We start from the raw sequence: 20,958 nt of genomic DNA, 5'->3' as shown, positions 1-20,958 counted from the left end.
ATTGTTCGTTACTGAAGATGTAAAGAATATTTTCCTTAATAAAGGTTTTGTTTGCTTACTTTTTATTTTTTTCAGGGTGCCACAACCTACAGAATTTGATTTTGATGATGGCAGCCTAGAGCAATCTACCACTAAACTAACTCCTAGAAAAACACCTGGTATGTGTATATATATATATATATATGTCATTCCAATCTGTTTAGTTGTTGAATATTTGTTGCAGTGGGAGAGATTCCCATATTGTTAGGCTCATTGTTAACATCTTATTTGATATTGGAGTGAAATATCCATTAAATGTTGAGATGAAATTATGTATAATGTACTGGTATCTGCTATAAATTTTTTTGTCATGTCTCTAGGCAGGACACTTTACCTCAGACATAGGCAACCTGCAGCCAGCGGGAATTTCTGAAAGCAATGTCTAACAAAATAATTACCTTGAATTATTTTAGTAGTGAAGTCTGTCTGATGATGAGTTATTTCTCATGCAGTTCACTTTTTGAAACTGGTTATCCATGCATGCCTGCTTTACATACATTAGTTCAATTAAATGTTAAGACTACATACTAGATCAGGGCTGGCCAACCTGAAGCCTGCATGCAGCCCGCAGACTTTTATATTGTGGCCCACTTGATACCTTCTTGAAATGGGTTCATTTAAGCAAGCATTTTAAAAATTTTATCAAAGATTAAAGATTGTAATGGAATGTAAAAAAGAAAGATACTGTTTTTGCAACGATATTTCGTGTTGAATCAATGATCATTCATTCATTATTGTAATAATAGCTTGAGAAAGCAAAATGCTTTCAATTCTGTCAGTATATAAGCGGCCCTCAAAAAACTTTCTGTGATTAAAGTGGTCCACAATGTAATTCGAGTTGACCAGGCCTGTACTAGATCATCATCATCATCATCGTTTAACGTCCGCTTTCCATGCTAGCATGGGTTGGATGATTTGACTGAGGACTGGTGAACTAGATGGCTACACCAGGCTCCAATCTGATTTGGCAGAGTTTCTACAACTGGATGCCCTTCCTAATGCCAACAACTCAGAGAGTATAGTGGGTGCTTTTACGTGCCACCGGCACAAAGGCCAGTCAGGAGGTACTGACAACGACCATGCTCGAAATGGTGTATTTTACGTGAGATATTCGATATGAAATAAAGGAAAGGTTACAGGAAATCACTTCATTGCTTAAGAGTCAATTTTAATTCGGTTGTTTAAAAAATATATATACTTATGTTGGTTGTTTTGGTAAGTTTCATTCTTTAGCAGTCAAACTGACTGTATGGATTCTCTCTCTGTCACCACTAAGTCACTGGGGAGATTAAGGCAGACTATTTTACTTTTTCCATTGCATGAGCATATCAATAAAATCTGGTTATCATCATCACCATTATCATTGTTCAACATCCACTTCTCAATACCTGTATGGGGTGGACAAAATTTGTTGAGGCAAATTTTTTACAGCTTGAATGCCCTTCCTGTCGCCAACCCTCAGCTATGATAGAACTGTGATAGATATCTTATTATCTGTTATTGTCACATATAATGAACGCTATGTTATGATAGGTTTCTTGAGTATTAGAGATTGATGTAATCCTTAGCTGCATATTATTAAAACTGTCACCACTGATAACAGAGTTTTTGGTTTGCTTGCGCTATATTTCTGATAAATAAACTCTTAATTTTATTGAGGCTTTTGACTGTATAGTTGGTCCTTACAGGGAAAAGTAGATTTTTCTTCTTGTAGAATATGAAGCACAGTGGCTGAGAAGTTCGTGTTGATCTTCTAACTACATGGCAGAGGTTCAAATCTTTCTATTGTCATTTTGTTGTGTTCTTAACTATGATACGTGGAGGTGCAATGGCCCAGTGGTTAGGGCAGCGGACTCGCGGGCATAGGATCGCGGTTTCGATTCCCAGACTAGGCGTTGTGAGTGTTTATTGAGCGAAAACACCTAAAAGCTCCACGAGGCTCCGGCAGGGGATGGTCGGGAACCCTGCTGTACTCTTTCACCACAACTTTCTCTCACTCTTACTTCCTGTTTCTGTTGTGCCTGTAATTCAAAGGGTCAGCCTTGTCACACTGTGTCACACTGAATATCCCCGAGAACTACGTTAAGGGTACACGTGTCTGTGGAGTGCTCAGCCACTTGCACGTTAATTTCACGAGCAGGCTGTTCCGTTGATCGGGTCAACTGGAACCCTCGGCGTCGTAAGTGACGGAGTGCCAGCAACAACAACAACTATGATACTTAATTCCTTGCTCTGGTTTCCCTGACTGCTAAAAATATACTTTTAACACTCACCTGATATTTGTGGTTAGTAGTAGGAAAGACATCCAAATAGAAAAACAGTTTCTTCAACAAATAAACTATTGCACCTGCACTCGCATGGCATTATAGATCCAAAGTAGCAGCAAAAAGAAAAATTTAAGTGAAGGCGTACAGTCTCAGCAATATAAATATAATGGTCTGGAAAGCAGATTATTAACCAAATACATTGAATATATGAAATGGTCTCACCTATGCTATGATCTCGTTCTGTATTTAGTCATACTAAGGTGATTTTAGGATGTATTGTGACCATAAGAAAACTTTGATATGTAGTCTGTAAGGTTGGAGTGTTTAGTAGTGATACATGCAGAATAGAACAAATGGTTGTGGACATTGCTCAGAATTTTTTCAGTTTATTAGGTGGTGAGCATTCATCTCTGGAATATCTTGACAATAAAATAGAAAAATAAATTGTATTATATTTTTTGTCTTTATCATTTTCTCATGGGTATTTTTTTTCTCAATCCAGGTTCATCAAAAGGCAAAAAGAGAGTTGCCAGAATGGATAAAGTACTTGACGATCTTAATCGACAAAGGAAAGCCACTGAAGCTACAAAGGACCAGCGAAAGAAAGGTACCCCAAAGTCTGCTCGAGGATCAGCAGGTGGACGTTTTTTCTCATCACCTCGAACGCCAATGTCTGCTGAAAAGTATGCACCTTCTATAACACCACCAGGTACACCTCGATCTGTTGGAGCAAAGAGCTCACACAATCGTCTCTTGAGTTCTAAATACACTCCACCTTTACGTTCCACCTCCTCGTCTCCTCGTACATTATCCAGTCCCAAATCTCAAACTGGTCAGAGTGCAGAGAAAAATGCTGCACAGACTACATCCACTGTTACTAAAGTTCCTCAAAGCATACTTCCAAGCGATGCTGAGTTCAATGCGACCGAAGTGACTCAAGCAGAATCAGTGGAAAGCCCCATCAAGACAAGTGGGTCATCCACTGGTTTGTCTATAGCCATGACCACTGCTGTCGTCAGCCCCTCGAAGTACACACCTCTAACCCAAGCTCTCATGACTGAACCAATGGTAAGCTCTTACCCCTCTAATATAACTCTTTTTAATAAACCAAGGGTTTCTCTTCCACAAAATGTGCCACAATCACTATCTGGTACCACTACAGCTAATGCTAGCTGTAACAGCACTACTACTACTACTACTACTTCTACTACTACTACTACCACCAGCATTACTACTACCACCAGCACCACTTTGGCTCCTACTTCTCCTATTGGTGCACCTGCCAGCTCTCCTCTTTCTGCCACTGCACTTGCAGTATCTACTCAGGCTTCACACTTTGCCAGCAATACTCAATCAGCTCATTCGGTGGCAGGTATTTCACGATCTAGCATTTCCCTCTTCTCTCATCAGTCTGCCCAGGTTGCACAACAGCCTTCTGTGGTCAGAGCAGCTCAATCCTATCTTGCTAATTCTCCTATGGCTCAACCTGTACAATCTCCTGCTCAGTCACCTTTGAACCAACCTGTCCAATCACCAATGATGCATCCTGCCCACTCACCTTTGATCCAATCCATACAGTCCCCTATGGCACAGCCTGTTCATTCACCCATGCCTCAACCTGTTCATTCACCCATGGCAAAACCTGTCCAATCACCCATAGCTCATCCTGTTATGTCTCCTATTGCCCAGTCACCTATCAGTCAAACTATTCACTCTCCAATGAGTCAACACACTCAGTCCCCTATGAGTCAGCACACACATTCTCCCATGACACAAATCTCAATGTCCCCTTTACAGCAGCCGGCCCTGTCCCCAATGAATCAACCTGTCCCATCCCCTACTGCTGCCCAGTCTCCACTGTCTTCAACTGCTCCGTCACCTTTACAAACTGGTGCTCTGTCTCCAATTACACTCCAGTCCAATCCAATGGCTCAGACGGCTTCTGCACACCGGGTAGTCCAACAGAATCTACCCCAGACTGGTTTGATTACTAAACCCCGCCAGGCTGCTTCAGGCAAACCAAAGTTAAGTTCAGACAAATCTAAACATGTAGCCTCAGGTAAGCCAAGGGCTCCCCCAACTTCTCCATATGCTGCATCACCTGCAGCTAGTCAGCCTAGTTTTAGTTCTCTACAAGCCCAGCTTAGCCAGGGACTGCTGCAACAGAAGGCTCAGTCTGCTCCACAGCAACTATCTCAGGCTACTCAGCAGCAGATAAACCAGTTGCTTCAACAACAACAACAACAACAGCAACAACAACAACAACAGCAGCAGCAGCAACAAATGCAACAGCAGCAGCAGCAGCAGCAAAGATCCCAAGTGACATCACAACAAGTGATACAGGCTTCCCAGTTACAGGCTCAGACCTCATTGGAACAGCAATTGCAGCAACAGCAGCAATTACAGCAACAACAACAACAGCAACAACAGCAGCAGCAATTGCAACAACAGCAGCAGCAACAGTTAATACAAGCTTTAAATCAACAACAAACTGTCAGTCAGCAACAGTTGAAACTCAGTTTAGCGCAGCAGCAAATGTCGCAGCAACAGCAACAACAGCAGCAGCAACAACAGCAGCAGCAACAACAGCAGCAACATCAATTACAGCAGCTACAACAACTGCAACAGCAACAACAATTGCAGCAACAACTGCAACAACAACAGCTACAACAACAATTACAACAACAACAGCAGCAGCAGCAACAAACATCTCAAGTTGCTGGTCAGCCGGTGTCCAGTGTGCAGCAGTCGCAAAGTGTGATGCAGCAGCAGATAACGCAACAGCTTACTCAACTGATCAAACAACAGAAAACACGACAGTTTGTCTCTCCGCAACGTGTTGCCCAGCAGCTTGCAAATCAAGCAGCATCTCAGAAGCTGGCACTACAACAGCAGCAACTGCAGCAATTACAACAGCAGCAGCTACAGCAACAACAAATGCAGCAACAGCAGCTACAGCAACAGCAGCAGCAGCAGCAGTTGCAACAGCTTCAGCAGTTAGTTCTTCAACAACAACAACAGCAGCAACAACAACAACAACAACAGCAACAGCAGCAAGCTCAGATAGGAAACCAAACCCCAATAGGGCAAAGTTCACCCCAGTCACAAGTAAGCCAGGCCTCCCCACAGTCAGTCCTTAGCCAACCCTCCCCACAAGCATCAGTAGGTCAAGCATCTCCACAGACTCCATCTAGTCAGGCTTCACCCCAGGCTGTCATTAGTCAATCATCTCCACAGGCCTTAATGGGTCAGACAATCCCCCAGCAAGCTGTTAGTCAGTCACCATCTCAAGAGCCCACTAGTAAGTTGCAGCTGAGTGCCACAGCCTCAGTTCAGTTAGCAAAGCCAAGAGGAGCTCCTTCAGCTTTACAAGCAGCTTTGTCACAAATGAACCGAGCCAGCCTTAGCCAGTATTTTCAGGCAGCCAAAGCCCGTGCAAACCAAGCAAATCACCCCCAGTTATTAAAATCCCTTTCTCTGACCACACAGGCTAACCAATTGCTTACATCTCAATCGCAGCCAACTCAGTCTCCCACCACCCAAACTCTGTTTCACAACACTCAGATTCCTATCAGCTCAGCTCAAAATATTGCTCAGGTTAACGCTGCTACTCTTCACAATCAGTTATCTTCAAGAAGCCATGTTCCTTCAACTAATCCTTCTAATATTGCCCTGTCACCTGTCACCTCTATATCACAGTCTCCTCCAGCTGGCACACAGCAATCTTCACTTCTGCGCAAGGATGATGTACTCACTGCACAAACTCTTGGAATTTCTCAAAATAAGATTTCCTCACCAGATTACAAACTTTCCATTTTTACACAGGCCACCACTCCACAAACGGGATCGTCAGGACCAATTTTGACCCGAAAGTCTTCTCTAACGAGCGGTAGCGAAGTAGATTTATCATCACAGACAATTATGGAATTGAATGCAAACCAGTTAAGAAGTGTCGCTGTGTCTGGTCAATCTTCCAGTGGTGCCACCGCCACAGCAACTTCACTCAGTCAAGGTGGTACTTTACTAACTCCACAAAGCAGAACTTTATCTCAGAACTTATTGCAAACCAGTGGTGAAACTTCTGTTGCTCAGCAAGAGCGATTCACTCTAAGCTCTATGGTTCAGGGTGTTAATAATTTAACTAGCTCTAAACAAGTGCCTCATCAAAATGCATCTGAGGCAAATGAACCTTCGCCTTCATCCACTCGGGAACGTTTGACATTGTCGTCTATGGTGCGATCATTTGACCTTAGTAGTCTGACACAACAAGAAAAGCAAACATTGTCATCTTTAATACAATCCAGAGAATTGTCATCACTTCAGAACCAAGAACGTTTTTCTCAACATTCAGAAGGAGACATTGTATCCCTTGCCCAGCAATACTCCAGTGTCCCAAAAGTCCAATCATCTGTTCCAGTGGGTTTCTCCCAATCCCATGCAGGGTCAATAGGTGATCCTGCTGTTACACAATCATATATGATGCCAAAGTCAGCAATAATTGGAAAGCCTCCTCCACCTTATTCAGTTGCTATTGCTGAGAAAGCACAAATGATTTTAACTTCCATCGCTGGACGAAAAGATGCCAATGCAATAAGTCATCTTTCATCAGGTGTCACTGATAAATCAAATGTAGCATTTGTTAAAGGGACTGAAATGTCATTGCCTTCATCCATTTCTTATAATTCTGGAGTTAATTGGAATACTTTACAAACTGTTTCAACTGATTCAGGAACTAATATTGTATCTAGTACACATACAATTACTACTCCGCAGTCAGGTGTAAACTCTCTGGCAACCAACCAAATTTCACAACTTCTCCTCCAAAAGACACCGATGCAATCTGTGCAGCAATTTGATGCACAAAGAAAACTCAATGAGAAAGATGATAAACAAACGTTAGATTTAGTTAACACCTCTTTGTCTGCAGTTAGAGCTGCCATCTCTCAGTCTACCAGCAAAGAGAGTCAGTTAGTTCATAAAAAGCTATTAGGATTTTCTTCTGTGAAGAATTCAAGTAGTGCCATGAGTACACCTCAGCAGTCAGATGTTGTCAGCACTGTTGCAACCAATAACTCTTTACTGCAGCACATGCTAGTGTCTTCAGCAACAGAAGCTGCAACATCTGCATCAATACTCCCATCACTTCCCACCCAAGAACTTAATCTTCACAAGTTGTCTTTGAGTAGTGTTTCTCTTCCTAGCAGTACTGCCTTAACTCAGTCAACAAGCCACAGTTCTACTGCTGCCAGCCACATTTCAGCAGCAGCAGCAGTATCAACATCAACAGCACCCACTCGTCCACGTCTAAACACTATTGCTGCTTTACTGAACATAGATTCAGGGCAGCGGACGCAAGCTGAATTACGGAAACTATCTTTGGCAGGTATCTCAGCAGATGGTTCCACGGGTATTTCAAATTTTGGACAAAGTTTAGGCATAGCTTCTGCTTCTAATTATTCTTCTGTTGTAACTACTGCTGGCAAAGCAATTACTTCTTCGAAACCTTTGACTATTGTAACTAGTAGTAATACTGTTGTTGCAGGTCATGCAGTCAAACCCCGACCTAAAATTGATGCTAATCAGTCAGTGGCCTTTTCAGAAAACACTTTTCAAAGTGATCAACAACAGCAACAATCTAGCAATGCTTCTGTTTCTGAATCTTAAATATTATTTCTCTTTTAAATGCAAATTTCTTTCTGTACAAAAAAAAAAAACAACCACCCAGAAAACAATGCAATTACAACAGCAAAAAAATTTGATGAAGAAAGCTGTTTCTTAATATTTTTTTACTTTGTCTTGACCAATTGAAATAAAATTGTTTGATCTGTGAAATTGAAAGGAAACAACACTGTATGTCAAGTATGAAATGAAATTCTGAGAAACTAGATAAACTTTTAAGTGTTAGAATATCTTTGAATAAAGTAAACAAATTTTGAAACAATCTAAAATTTAGAATTTAAAATTACATGACCATACATGTGTGTGTGTGTGTATATATATATATATATATATATATATATATATATATATATATATATATATATATATATAATATATATATGTATAATATAAATATGTATAATATAAATATGTATAATATAAATATATATAATATAAATACATGTATAATATAAATATATGTATATAATATAATATATATAATATAAATATATATAATATAAATACATGTATAATATAAATATATATATATATATATAATATAAATATATGTATTATATATATAATATATATTATATAATTTATATATATAAATATATATATATATATATACATATATTATATATATATATATATATATATATATATATATATATATATATATATATATATATATATATATATATATATATATATATATATATATATATTATATATATATATATATAATATATATATATATAATATATATATAAATATACATATATATATAAATGTTATATATATATATATATGTATGTATGTGTGTGTATTATGTATTTATGTGTGTGTGTGTGTATGTATGTAATGGTGAGCTACTAAACTTTTAACAACTTGTTTGCTTAGCTGTCAAAACTTTAACAACCAGTTTACTTAGTAGCCAAAATTTTAGGCAAAAATTCTGAATTCAGCAATATAATATTAAATTGAGATGTAATCCAGTGTCAGGTGAATGTGGTAACAGTCTGTATCAGCAAAAAAATCAATTGGTATATGGCTGAGATTTATGAAATTCTTTGCTGTGTGGACTGTAGCAATACTGTTTTGTTGATTACCCTTTGTCTGAAAGTGAGGAAATTTGAACTAAACTGAACTTGATTGATTCAGTGGGGAGATGGATGGTATGAGAGTACAAAATGCCATGGAAGTATGCTGATGAAAGAGGAAGGTGAAAAAAGCTGAACATTAGGCTGATAAATTCATCCTTCAAACAATCAGAAAAGGAGATGCAGTTAAAGTGACATGAAAGTTTTTTTAGGAAGACAGGTACAATACATCAAACAACAGTGTTACAGTTAAGATGACCTGCTAAAATATTGCAGGGAGGAGAGTGAGATAGAAGTATAGAGGCTGAGGAATGCTGGCAGAAGTGGTAGTGGGAACATATGCAAACAGACAATTACTCCCCAATACATAGTTACATGCATTCATACACTGACGCATATCCTTACTCTCATCACCGTAAATAACTTTTGAACTACGTTTTCGCAATTGAACATTAAAATAGAGATATTTATGCTACAAATACAGTAACTTAAAACTTTCAAAGCATCAAAGGGCCAACTGAATTTTTGTAGTGTAGGTAGGTGGAGTCAGTTGACTGTGTGGCATAACTGATCAACTTTTTTGAGTCACTCTTCAGTTTCTAGCAAAACTTTTTTTTTTATGAGAACTGGTTGTTAGCCATTTCATGTGGACTATATCCAGCTCACTGCTGTATATACATATATGCACAAATTTGTACACATATTGAAATTATATTTATTACAATATGAAAGGAAATTTTTACTAATAATTTACTTTTTTTTCAACATTTTTATATCAAAGATTTAATTTATTAATTTACTCTAGTGATATTATTTGAGAAGAAATTTTTCTTTTGTAATAAATAATGATTGGAGAAAATAGTTGTTTAAATGCTCCTGAGAAAGAGAGAGAAGATTAGCCAGAAAATTCCAGAGTAATTGTGCTTATATGATTCTATCAAAGAATGCTGTTACCAATGTCTTCTGACTCACATGGTGCTATATGTGTAGGTCACATTATTTTAATCAGTAAATAGCTATTGCCAGTGATATAGAGTAATGTGGCTGAATGTATAAGCCATCGTTTCCTTTCTAACATTAATTTTTATCTTACAACAATGTACAATATTAGAAATTATTAACTCTATTAAATATTGTTCAAATATATCAAGGTTGACTTTGCCTGTTATCCTTTTGGGGTTGATGAAATAAGTACCATCGAGTGCTGGAGTTGATATAATCAATTGTTCCCTCTCCACAAATTTCTGATTCTGTGCCTATGTTAGAAATTGTCATTTTGACTATTATTATAACTCTTAAAATCTTTAATATATTTACACATGTATATGTGATGGTGCGTATGTGTGCATGTAGCATGTGTAAGTCAGGTATATATTCTTGCATACATTATATATATTGTATAAATGTATAATATATCCACTAACATATATACAAATATGCCCAAACTAGCGAATATTCTCAAATGTGTAATGTATATGTATATGCATACCTACATACATACACATAAACCTAATACAAAAATATGCATGTAATATAGTGTAAATAAAGTAACTATATTTTATAAGTGGTTGGTATTTTTATAAGAATTATAATTCTGTCGCTATTTTTATTGGGAATTATTGGCAAGTATTAAAATATTTAGTGTTTACCATTTTGTTCGTGGAAATGGTCTTTGAAAAATGGTAGACCTGTACCAAGTACTTTTCAGACTTTCTGTACTAATTAAATAAAAAAGAAAGAGAGTTTGAAATAATATTGCAAATATTAGAGTTGAGTAAATAAACCCCAAAATTTTGAAGATTGACTACACAATGAGTAATAGTAATGAAATTAAAGATTTTGAAGTATCAGTATTTAATTCGCTGCAATTCATAATCATGATATAGCTTAACACTTGACTTTATCTGCTGGTTTTAATGAAGTCTCAGTTATTCAGAATTCTTCTCACCTTGCACATCTTGGATTGGTTACCTGCCATGTACTGGTACTGTTTGACCACATGTAAAATGTTAAAATATGAATATATCCCAAATTAGCAAGTTATACTCTACAGTCTTGTCCAATATCTTTTCACTTTTTTTTTATCATCACCACCATAATTTCATTTGGTGGATTCATCATTTCTGTACCACAACATAAACCCACTTAATTCAGCAGGCTTTCCACCAATTTTATTGTATCCCTCTTCCCAAACTTCTATTGTTAATGAGTGCTTAATCCCTTCTTTCCAGATACTCATTTCTATCCTGTTGAATTCCTTCCTTCCCTATGTTTTCTTCTCTTGGTCTAAATTCAAACTAAATATCACTTATATTAATCTTATCAAAATGTCTTTCAGTTTAGGTGAGTCTGTGAAGACTGTTAACAATGCTAGTCTTCACAATTAACTAATGAAAATTGTTTATTCATCGAGTACCCAAGGACTCGACCATTTCCTTGCTTTCTCCTCGAGATTGATCCAACTGGAATACTTAAGCATTTGCTTAAGGACTTTCACAGGCCTTTCACCATTTTTGCTGGTAACAGAGGGCAGGACTTGAATTCAGAATGCACAGAAACAAAACAAATACATTATTTACGTTCGACGGATATTTGTCCTCATCTTGTTTGTTGTTAACACAACGTTTCGGCTGATATACCCTCCAGCCTTCTTCAGGTGTCTTGGGGAAATTTCGAACCTGGGTTCTCAATCCTGGGCAGTGACCTGAACACTAACAACAATAATAATAATTATATCGAAAAATACCTTAGGAATGAGAACCCAGGTTCGAAATTTCCCCAAGACACTGGAGGGTATATCAACCGAAACGTTGTGTTAACAACAAACAAGATGAGGACAAATATCTGTCTAATGTACATAATTCCTCATCTCTTAAATATAGAATTGAACAAAACAGATATTACCAAAATCTATTTACCTGAACTGATAACATTAATTGACCCTGAAATGATAAAAGACAAAGCTAACGTAGGTGAGGTTTTAAATCAGGACAAAGCTGAAACAAATGCTACAAGTATTCTCTCCAATGCACTAACAACCAATGTCCATAAAAGCAATAGTGAAGAAGATATTTGTGAAGTTGTTTGGTTAGTTTCAAGCACTTTGAACACACAGATGAGATGACAACCAAGATATGTAGAGAAATTTTGTGTTGTACATTCAGCCAACTTATAGTAAGGAGAGGCAAAACCCTATATTTGAAATAGCCAGGCAAAAGTATACAACTACTTTGCTCAAAATATATACAACTATTACCTCTTAAGTGTTGTAATAAGGATGTCAAATGTAAAAAATACTTCAACAAATTATTCAAATGTTTGAATTCTTTTTATTTTTAAAATGCTACTTATCTAAGTTGTCTCTAAAATGGATATTAGGCTTCAAAGTAATTTTTTATATTTTATACAAGCATAAGATTATTTAAGATACGTAAAGAAACAACAGTGAGATGCTGTGATGTTTATTACTTCATACAATTTATGAACAATTTTAATGAAATGAAGCCTGTTGTGAGATTCAGTTTCCTGGAAACTTATCTTTGTCTTTTAATATCAATGCTACAATGACTTTCTATTCACCACAAATACACATATGTATGCTATTTACTTTATAAACAGTATAGCCACATATTTTGTACATACTTATATACTTAACATTTTGCAGTCTTTTTTTATGGTCAAAACTGTCTTCTTTAAGTCAGCCATCATTTTTGCTTGATTTTTAAAAAATTTCTATGATTTGAAGTAAATACCACATTGAATTTTTTACATTTGTTTATCTTTTTTTCTCTCTCTCTCTCTCTCTCTCTCTTCAAAGCATGCTTATAAATGAATAATTTCTTCCTTACAAATACTCTGGTCTTTTGCTACACAAAGAAGAATGTATTAAGGGAAATATCCATTTATAAAATAAATAAAAAAAACATTAAATGAAAAAATAATATATATATATATATATATATATATATATATATATATATGTATGCGCCATAAAGCGTCATGCAGTGTGAGAGGTGAATATATTTATTTAACCACTTGTCATCCTTAGGATTACAGCTGTTTCGCAGCCTTCATCATGTAATAATAATTTCAATGTATAATAAATTATTTTATATATACTTTTAGTTTAGGGTTTTAATTCATATACTATTCATACACACTCAAGAATGAAAGGAACATATAAAACGCATAGGTAAACACATGGAGATGTAAACATGCGCACAAATTTAGACTGAACATCAAGTGGTAAGGAATCAAGATAAAGCAAGAAAGCATTCGATTCAAATGGTGAATTTAAGCTCAGTATAATTGTATCACTATATTTCAATTGTGAGAATGCCTGAAAATTGTCTGAAGTATTTACTGTGCTGTATAGGTAACAAAAGAATGTATCTAAATATGATTAATTTAGACCAATTGATAATGTCTTTAATTAGAATAAAGCATCCTTTCTTGAAGGTATATGAAATTACTCAACAGTTTAAATTTATGTAGTGTATTCAATGAACTGTAAAATCTGTTGATTTGAAATTATTTGTTAGCACTTTATACTGATAAAGAAGATTGAATTCTTTACAGATATATAGATATATAGATTTGTCTTTAAAATTGCCAGCCTATACAATCGGATTCCTTTAACTTTTACTTGTTTCAGTCATTTGACTGTGGCCATGCTGGAGCACCGCCTTTAGTCGAGCAAATCGACCTCAGGACTTATTCTTTGTAAGCCTAGTACTTATTCTATCGGTCTCTTTTTGCCGAACCACTAAGTTACGGGGACATAAACACAGACACATACATATATATATATATACATATATACAACGGGCTTTTTTCAGTTTCCATCTACCAAATCCACTCAAGGCTTTGGTCGGCCCGAGGCTGTAGTAGAAGATGCCCAAGGTGCCACACAGTGGGACTGAACTCGGAACCATGTGGTTGGTAAGCAAGCTACTTACCACACAGCAAAGCATTTTCCATAAGTCTATCCTAAATGGCTATTCCAGTGAGTGAAAAAAAAATTGGAATTGTATATCATGATGCATGCTTGCCGGGAAAGTGTGTCCTGTGTATCACATATGATACACAGGACAGGCAAAGGGTTAATTGCATATGATAAAGGTATGTGGTAGCTCAATCTAATTCTTGCAGTTTGGATCTTAAATCAGAGAATATAAGAGTAATAATTATGACATGTTCATTGTTCTTAAATCTCCATTTTGCTTTGTGTAAGTCATTTAGCTTCAAAGCTCTATCATATCTATAATCAAAAAGGTCTTATGACTATCCCATGTTTTTTTGTTTTTTGTATCGGGCTATATTGTCAGGTGTGTACTCTTTTTCTTTTTTTTTTTTACTTTAAGACATTTGAATGAGATTTGGCTGTTATTTCCTGCTGTCCAAGTGACTGTGTAGAGTATTAATTAGACTTATTGACTTGTTTCTATCTGTAACCCGAAGTTCAACGTGATTGAGCAAACCTATGATCAGTCATTCCAGGCATAGTGTACATAGGGCAGGCTACATTGTCCAGTATCGCCTTTCTTTTTTACGATGTAGTTTTTAAGAGTAGTTTGAAGGTGATTTAGATATTTCTAGTAATTTGAGTAACTACATGGATACTTCCTCATTGCCGAATACCTATGTAGGGTTTATTAATAGCAAAGAAATGAAAGCCTTTCCCAAGTTCATTTCAGGTGGATTTATTTAGTTAGAATTTAACTGCAATAATTTTTTTTTAGCATTCATGCTTCCATAGGACATACAGAGGTCATTGAGGTGGATTCTCTATGACCAGATACCCTTTCTGTCACCAACCCTCACTTGTTTTCAAGTAAGGTAGTATATCCTCCTGGCTGGGCATGTTTTCACGGAAGACAGTAAACAAAACCGCTTGTCACTCATTTACAACTTACTGACGAGAAAACAAATGTACATGTGTGTGTACATATATATATACACATACATACATACATGCACGGGGGGGGGGGGGGGCTAGGGTTAAATTTGATGATTTTTTTTTGTTATGTCTCCTTTTTCAGGAACACCTTGAGGTATCAGTGAACAGTCGTCAGTGTTGGAGAGCATAAAGATTAAAGTTGTAGTTGGGAAAAGTTAGATGACATGCAGGACTAGAAGCCATCTGAATATTGGAAAAGAGTTACCTGTATTGTGATGATTCACACCAGGTATCAAAATGCTGACATCACGACTGCTGCTCAGTGCTCTGTGAATATTGTGAAGACTGTAAGATGTGACATGGGCAGCTGCAACAGAAACTATAAACCCATGGCCAGCAGGAAGGGACACTGTAGGCACTAGGTGTCTGCATGCCAGAATTCACCCCAAAATCTTTGAAGCTCAGTTCAGATGGCTATATGAAGCTGCTGGAACCTGTGATCAATCTCTGCCGAGAGAGGGTTGCTGCTGGAAGGCCATATGTGTAGCAGCAGGATTCGGTTCCTTGTTATACCTCTGGAAAGAGTCAGAAGTGGTTGTCAGAGAATTTCTACAACTTCACCAACCCCAATTTCTGGTTTCCTAATTCCCACCAATTGTAATCATATGGATTACTATGTGTAGGACGCAGTTGAGAAATACCAACTACTTTTCTTGCAACATCAAGGCCAAGATCAAGGAGGTGTTCGAAGATCTTTCCAGGGACACAGTGAGGAATGCATGTGTCTGGTTCTGAAGCCATCTTGAGGCTATGGTGGAAGATGAGTGGGACCACTTGGAGTAAACTGTCATCTCCCAGCCAAAATCTAGTTGATATATTTGTAAAATACTTTTATGCAAACTGTCAAATTTAACTCAAACACCTTATGTGTGTGTTTGTGTATGTATGTATATATATGTGTGTGTGTGAAGGTGCATGGCTTAGTGATTAGAGTGTTGCATTCACAATTGCGAGATTGTGGGTTCGATTCCCAGTTGCTCTGCAATCATTTCATAAACATTTGATCACTATAAACAAATCATGTGTGGTTGTTCGGCACATCATGCATCATATAACTACGGGAGAGTCCATGATATACATATATATACACACACACATATAACTATGTATATATAGATATCTATATATGTGTGTATAAATATATGCATTTATATGTGTATGCATATATTATGTATGTGTGTGTATACATATATTGGAGAAATTACAATAAACATAAGCTTATATCATTTGTTCTTATGTGTGTAAACTTTAATTCTCTGTAATATAATGCAATAAAATGTTCCCTGGATGATCTGTTGTGATTAAGCAATTGCACTTGGAACATCCTATGCAGAGTTCCAAACAACCAGTGGTAACATATACATATGAACAAGTGATATGAACTTGTATTTCTTGTAAGTTCTATATTTGCTCTGTATAATGTGACTAGTTATGCCACTAAGTATAGTAGTAGCCAAACTGCTATACTAGAAGCAGACTGGATGATTATAATTTTCAAGGAGCTCTAAACTCAACAATAGCAGTCGCACATGTATTTGTGCACACGATATAATGTATGTGTGTGTATGTGTACACATATATATATAGATATATATTTTTATATTCATATATCTACATACACATACACAAACATATATATATATATATATATATTGGGTGTGAGATTTGAGTGTGTATTTGGTAACTTGATAAAAAAAAATTCTAATCTAATAAACACAAATCATTTTAGTAAAAAATCTGTGCATACATTTTTGATAAGCTTTCAGCTTTGATGACTGCTTTAATGTAGGACTGGAGTCATTGACATGTCTGCACTAAACACTTCTTATTCATTTCAACATCATCTGGACAATGGTGGCCCTCAGTGAAGCTATAATATTGTGAGGAAGTTGATTAGTCTCTTTCAACAATGCTCAAAATGTTTGCTATGTTTGGATGTCACAAGTTTGGTGTTATGTGATCATGAGGATTGTCTGACATCCATTCTTGAGTTATGTGAGCTTTCTTAGAAGGTACTGAGTTTTGTTGAAACACATAAAGCCTTCCACTGCAGACTTCATCCATCTAGAGCTTAACAGCTGTTTCTAGCATCTCAATGCATCCAGCAGCATTAGTTCTAAGACCCTGTGGTAAAATGTGAGATGGCATGACTTTGTTACATACTACTCCTAAAACCATATCAGTGCTGGAAACTTAGTGTACATCACTCAGGTGATACCAGAAGGATCTGTACATAATCTGTCATTTCTCCTGTTAGACTTCTGGTTTTGGTTGAAGTTTTTCATCAGAAAATGAAAGCATGCTTTGTTCACCTTGTTAAGTAACTGCCTGACTCGAATCAGTCTTTCTGTGTCATTGCAGACATGAAATGGACTCTCTTCAATACATCAGATGTTCTCATGCACCACAGTTCTAATAGTCTCCTTTGACATCTGAAGTTCTTTGGTGATGGCTATCATTGATTTTTGGCTATCATCATTGACAATGTTTTGAACTTATTGGATGAATTGCAATATCCTTATGTTTAAATATTTAGAATGTTCTCTTTAGAATTTTCTCTTTGATACAATTGAAACATTCCCATCTGAATTTTATATACAAAAGACCCTGCAACATTTAGAAATTGGCAATTTCAATATGTCTTTTCACTTCTTGTGTAAGTAATTTATCTGTCAAGTGGGATCTGAAAGAAATAAAAACCTTTTAGTAGGTTTGAAGAGAGTATTGCACAATTAAGTGCCTGAAATACTCCAAATACCCCTCACACCTATATTATAATAAATATATCATTATCATTATTTAGCGTCTGCTTTCCATGCTGGCATGGGTCAGATAGTTTGACTGGAACTGGTAAGCTGGAGAACTGCACCAGGCTCCAGTCTGATTTGGCACAGTTTCTACGGCTGGATGCCCTTCCTAATGCTGACCACACCAAGAGTGTAATGAGGACTTTTTATGACAATGAATCTACAGGAACAATATTGCTATCTTTACTGATTCTACTGACGTTGACATAAAATATTTCAACAAACTCAACCCCCAACATGTTATTTCTTATAATTTTCAATGTCTCTGATATCACTGCAGAAATAAAGGAAACCAAATATTCTGCAGCAGGCCTTGTTAGTGTCCTAAAGGAATGCTGACACCAACTTGTATCTCCTCTAACTGACCTCAGGAGAAAATCTTTAAAACTCCAGCTGTATATCCAAACACTTCTTATTACAACTTGTCATCATGATCTTCAAAAAGAGGAACAGATTCCTTTAAGTTAATTATTGTCCAATTTTACTCACCTCCTATTTCATCAAAGTGTTTGAAAGGGTGGTCAGATCAAGAATAACTGGCTTACTGGAGAGTGATGACCTTCTAAATTCCAATCAACATGGCTTTTGTTGTGGCAAAGACAGCATAATACAACTTCTACATCACTTTAGTGATATCCTTAAAGTTTTGGGAGTGAGCTTGAACACTGATGTTATATATCTTTCCTCAGCAGAGCCTACCATGACATCCTTCTGTTACAATTGCCTGATATTGGAATCTGTGATAAACTGCTGGACTGGATCAACAATTTTCTGGTGATCAGAACCCAACATGTGATCACTGGAGTCCATTCAAGCCCAGCAAAAGTCACTAGTGATGTTCCCCCAAGGACTGTATTAGATCCACTTTCTTCATAGTTTGTATAAATGACATTTCAAATATCATCAAACACAGCGAAATAAAAATGTTTGCAGATGACTCCAAGTTTCAAAAACTTACCAATGGAGAAAACCAAACAAAACCCCAGTCTGATCTGCATGCTGTAAGTCAATGGGGAGACGGAAGCAGCATGCTAATAAATGATGGAAAATTTGAACTCATGCACTTAAAATAATCATACTCTCTTCCTTCAGGAAAATCACTCATGGCATCCAATAATAACACAGACTTAGTTGACAATCTCAGCTGGGGTGCTCACATCAGCAATAAGGTTGGTATGGCTTACAAGGGGAGCTCCTTGGTCCTCGGAATTTTCCAGACCAGAAAACTAGTTGTCATCATTTCCTTTCCCCCTCCTTTGTACAACCATACCTTGAATACTGCTGCCCCCTGTGGTCTCCCCATACCAAACAAAACATGTGAATTGAGACACTACAGTAAGCAATAAAAAAAATTAATAAATGCTCTGACAGATCTTCATTATTGGAACCAGCTTAAAACTTTGAAATTATTGTCTCCAGTGCAGTCATGAGTGCTACATCATTTGTACCATGTGAAGAATATACCACTGTCATTGCCCAAACGATTAACATCAAGTTCACAACTCACTCCAGGCTGGGACCCTGTGCCATGGACCTCTTACATGATTCAGGCTCATGACATAACTACACTGCAGTACAATCACTTTTCCTTTACAGGTCCTGCTCTATTTAATGTTATCACAAAATAAACCAAAGAAAAAGATCCTATAACCATTAAACGATATCTGGACAAATTATGTCAGAGAATACTGAACAAACCAAAGTACCTGGATACATTTCAATCAACAGCTTACTTGAATGGGCTATGATACCACAAATCTTGACTTAAAAGTGACATAACAGATTCTATCAGGTGGTGCTATTAAGTTGGACATGGCTTGAAACATATCTAAATCTAGATATATGTGTCTGTCTGTCTGTATGTATGTCATCATCATTTAATGTTGTCTTCCATGCTGGCATGAGTTGTACTGCCCTCCCTGGTGCCAATCACTTTACAGAGTTTATTGGGTAATATTTTCATGACAATGGCCAAGATAAGAACCTTGACAGAGTGGGGTTGCAGAAGAGAGGACGGTGGAATATAGATATATTTATTCATATATGTATGGGATTCAGTGGGACTGAACCTTAAAACCACGTGGTTGGGAAGCATGCTTCTTAAACTCAGTGCCTGTAAAGTGTGGGTGTGTTGGATTATTTTATTTATCTTTTCTTTCTTATTTTAAAATATTTGAAAATATACTGCTTGTAATTTTTTGTTTTTTATAAAGCAGTTTCAGTAAATTTATTTTACATACCCAGTAAATATGTAATAAAGATTTTGCATTTTAATTCATTCAATGTGACACCATTTGATTTTGAGGAAATTGAACAACAAATATATCCAATTCTGAAAAATTAAACTTAGAAAATCCAAAAATGTTCAAGCCTAAATTATCTGAGCATTGCTCAAAGTGGTTTCTGAAGAAATTCACCTTCACTGAAAGACAGGGGTCAGTTGAAATGTAAATACTTGAACAATTTTATTTCTTTAAAATGAATATAATTTAAATATCTTGATTATTACTCAGATTTCAATGTTCACAGCTCTCTTTTCCATCAAAGCTTTTTTCTTTTGGTTTTAGTTGCAGCCACATTTCATATAAGTGTGTATACACAATATCTTTACACCTATTAAGCATGCAAAATATATACTCAGTTTCTCACATTCTTCTGGCTATCACATTTATGCAATAACATAGTTGAATGTAAAGGCAATAGTCAGAATGCAGATGTGAAGTATTGTATCTTGCACACCTTATAGGTGTACACATATGACATATGGCTCCAAATGAAACCAATCTAAATGTCAAATTCTAACTATTAAAATTTATTGTTTTTCTGTGGACTTTTTTTTAATGATGCTGCAATATTTTGCTCTTGTTGGACCTGCCTTACCAGCTCCTTTTTATTGTAAAAATTGAAGTTATGTGAAACCTAAAGTACCTTTGGTGAAACCCCTTTTTAGATGTTCAGAGTCGTGAACAATAAGATACTGAAAAAATACAATTATAAAGGAAATTTAAAATTCTTTTTATTAAGTGGTGATACTGAATGAATATTTTACTTCTTCAATGCCTTATTGCATATATTCTGAAAAGGATCAAGCCAATTATTATTTTTTAAATAGAATAACAAAG

General features: G+C 36.3%; 1 protein-coding gene across 2 annotated transcripts in view; it reads left to right on the top strand.

Moving 5' to 3' along the window:
• LOC106882195 (uncharacterized) overlaps nucleotides 1–8,247 on the top strand; it is a 30,655-nt gene extending 22,408 nt beyond the window's left edge. For both annotated transcript variants that reach the window (XM_014932785.3, XM_014932784.3), the window contains exons 3-4: nucleotides 76–158; nucleotides 2,809–8,247. In XM_014932785.3, the coding sequence (XP_014788271.1) occupies nucleotides 76–158; nucleotides 2,809–7,970 (5,245 nt within the window). In that variant the 3' untranslated portion in view covers nucleotides 7,971–8,247. The remainder of the gene's footprint in view (nucleotides 1–75; nucleotides 159–2,808) is intronic.
• Nucleotides 8,248–20,958: the final 12,711 nt, after the last annotated feature.

This window comes from Octopus bimaculoides, chromosome 1 (assembly GCF_046866305.1).
Source record: "Octopus bimaculoides isolate indiv1 chromosome 1, ASM4686630v1, whole genome shotgun sequence".
NCBI lineage: Eukaryota > Metazoa > Mollusca > Cephalopoda > Octopoda > Octopodidae > Octopus > Octopus bimaculoides.
The sequence above is the reverse complement of the archived record's forward strand: the minus strand, read 5'-3'. Positions and strand labels throughout refer to the sequence as shown.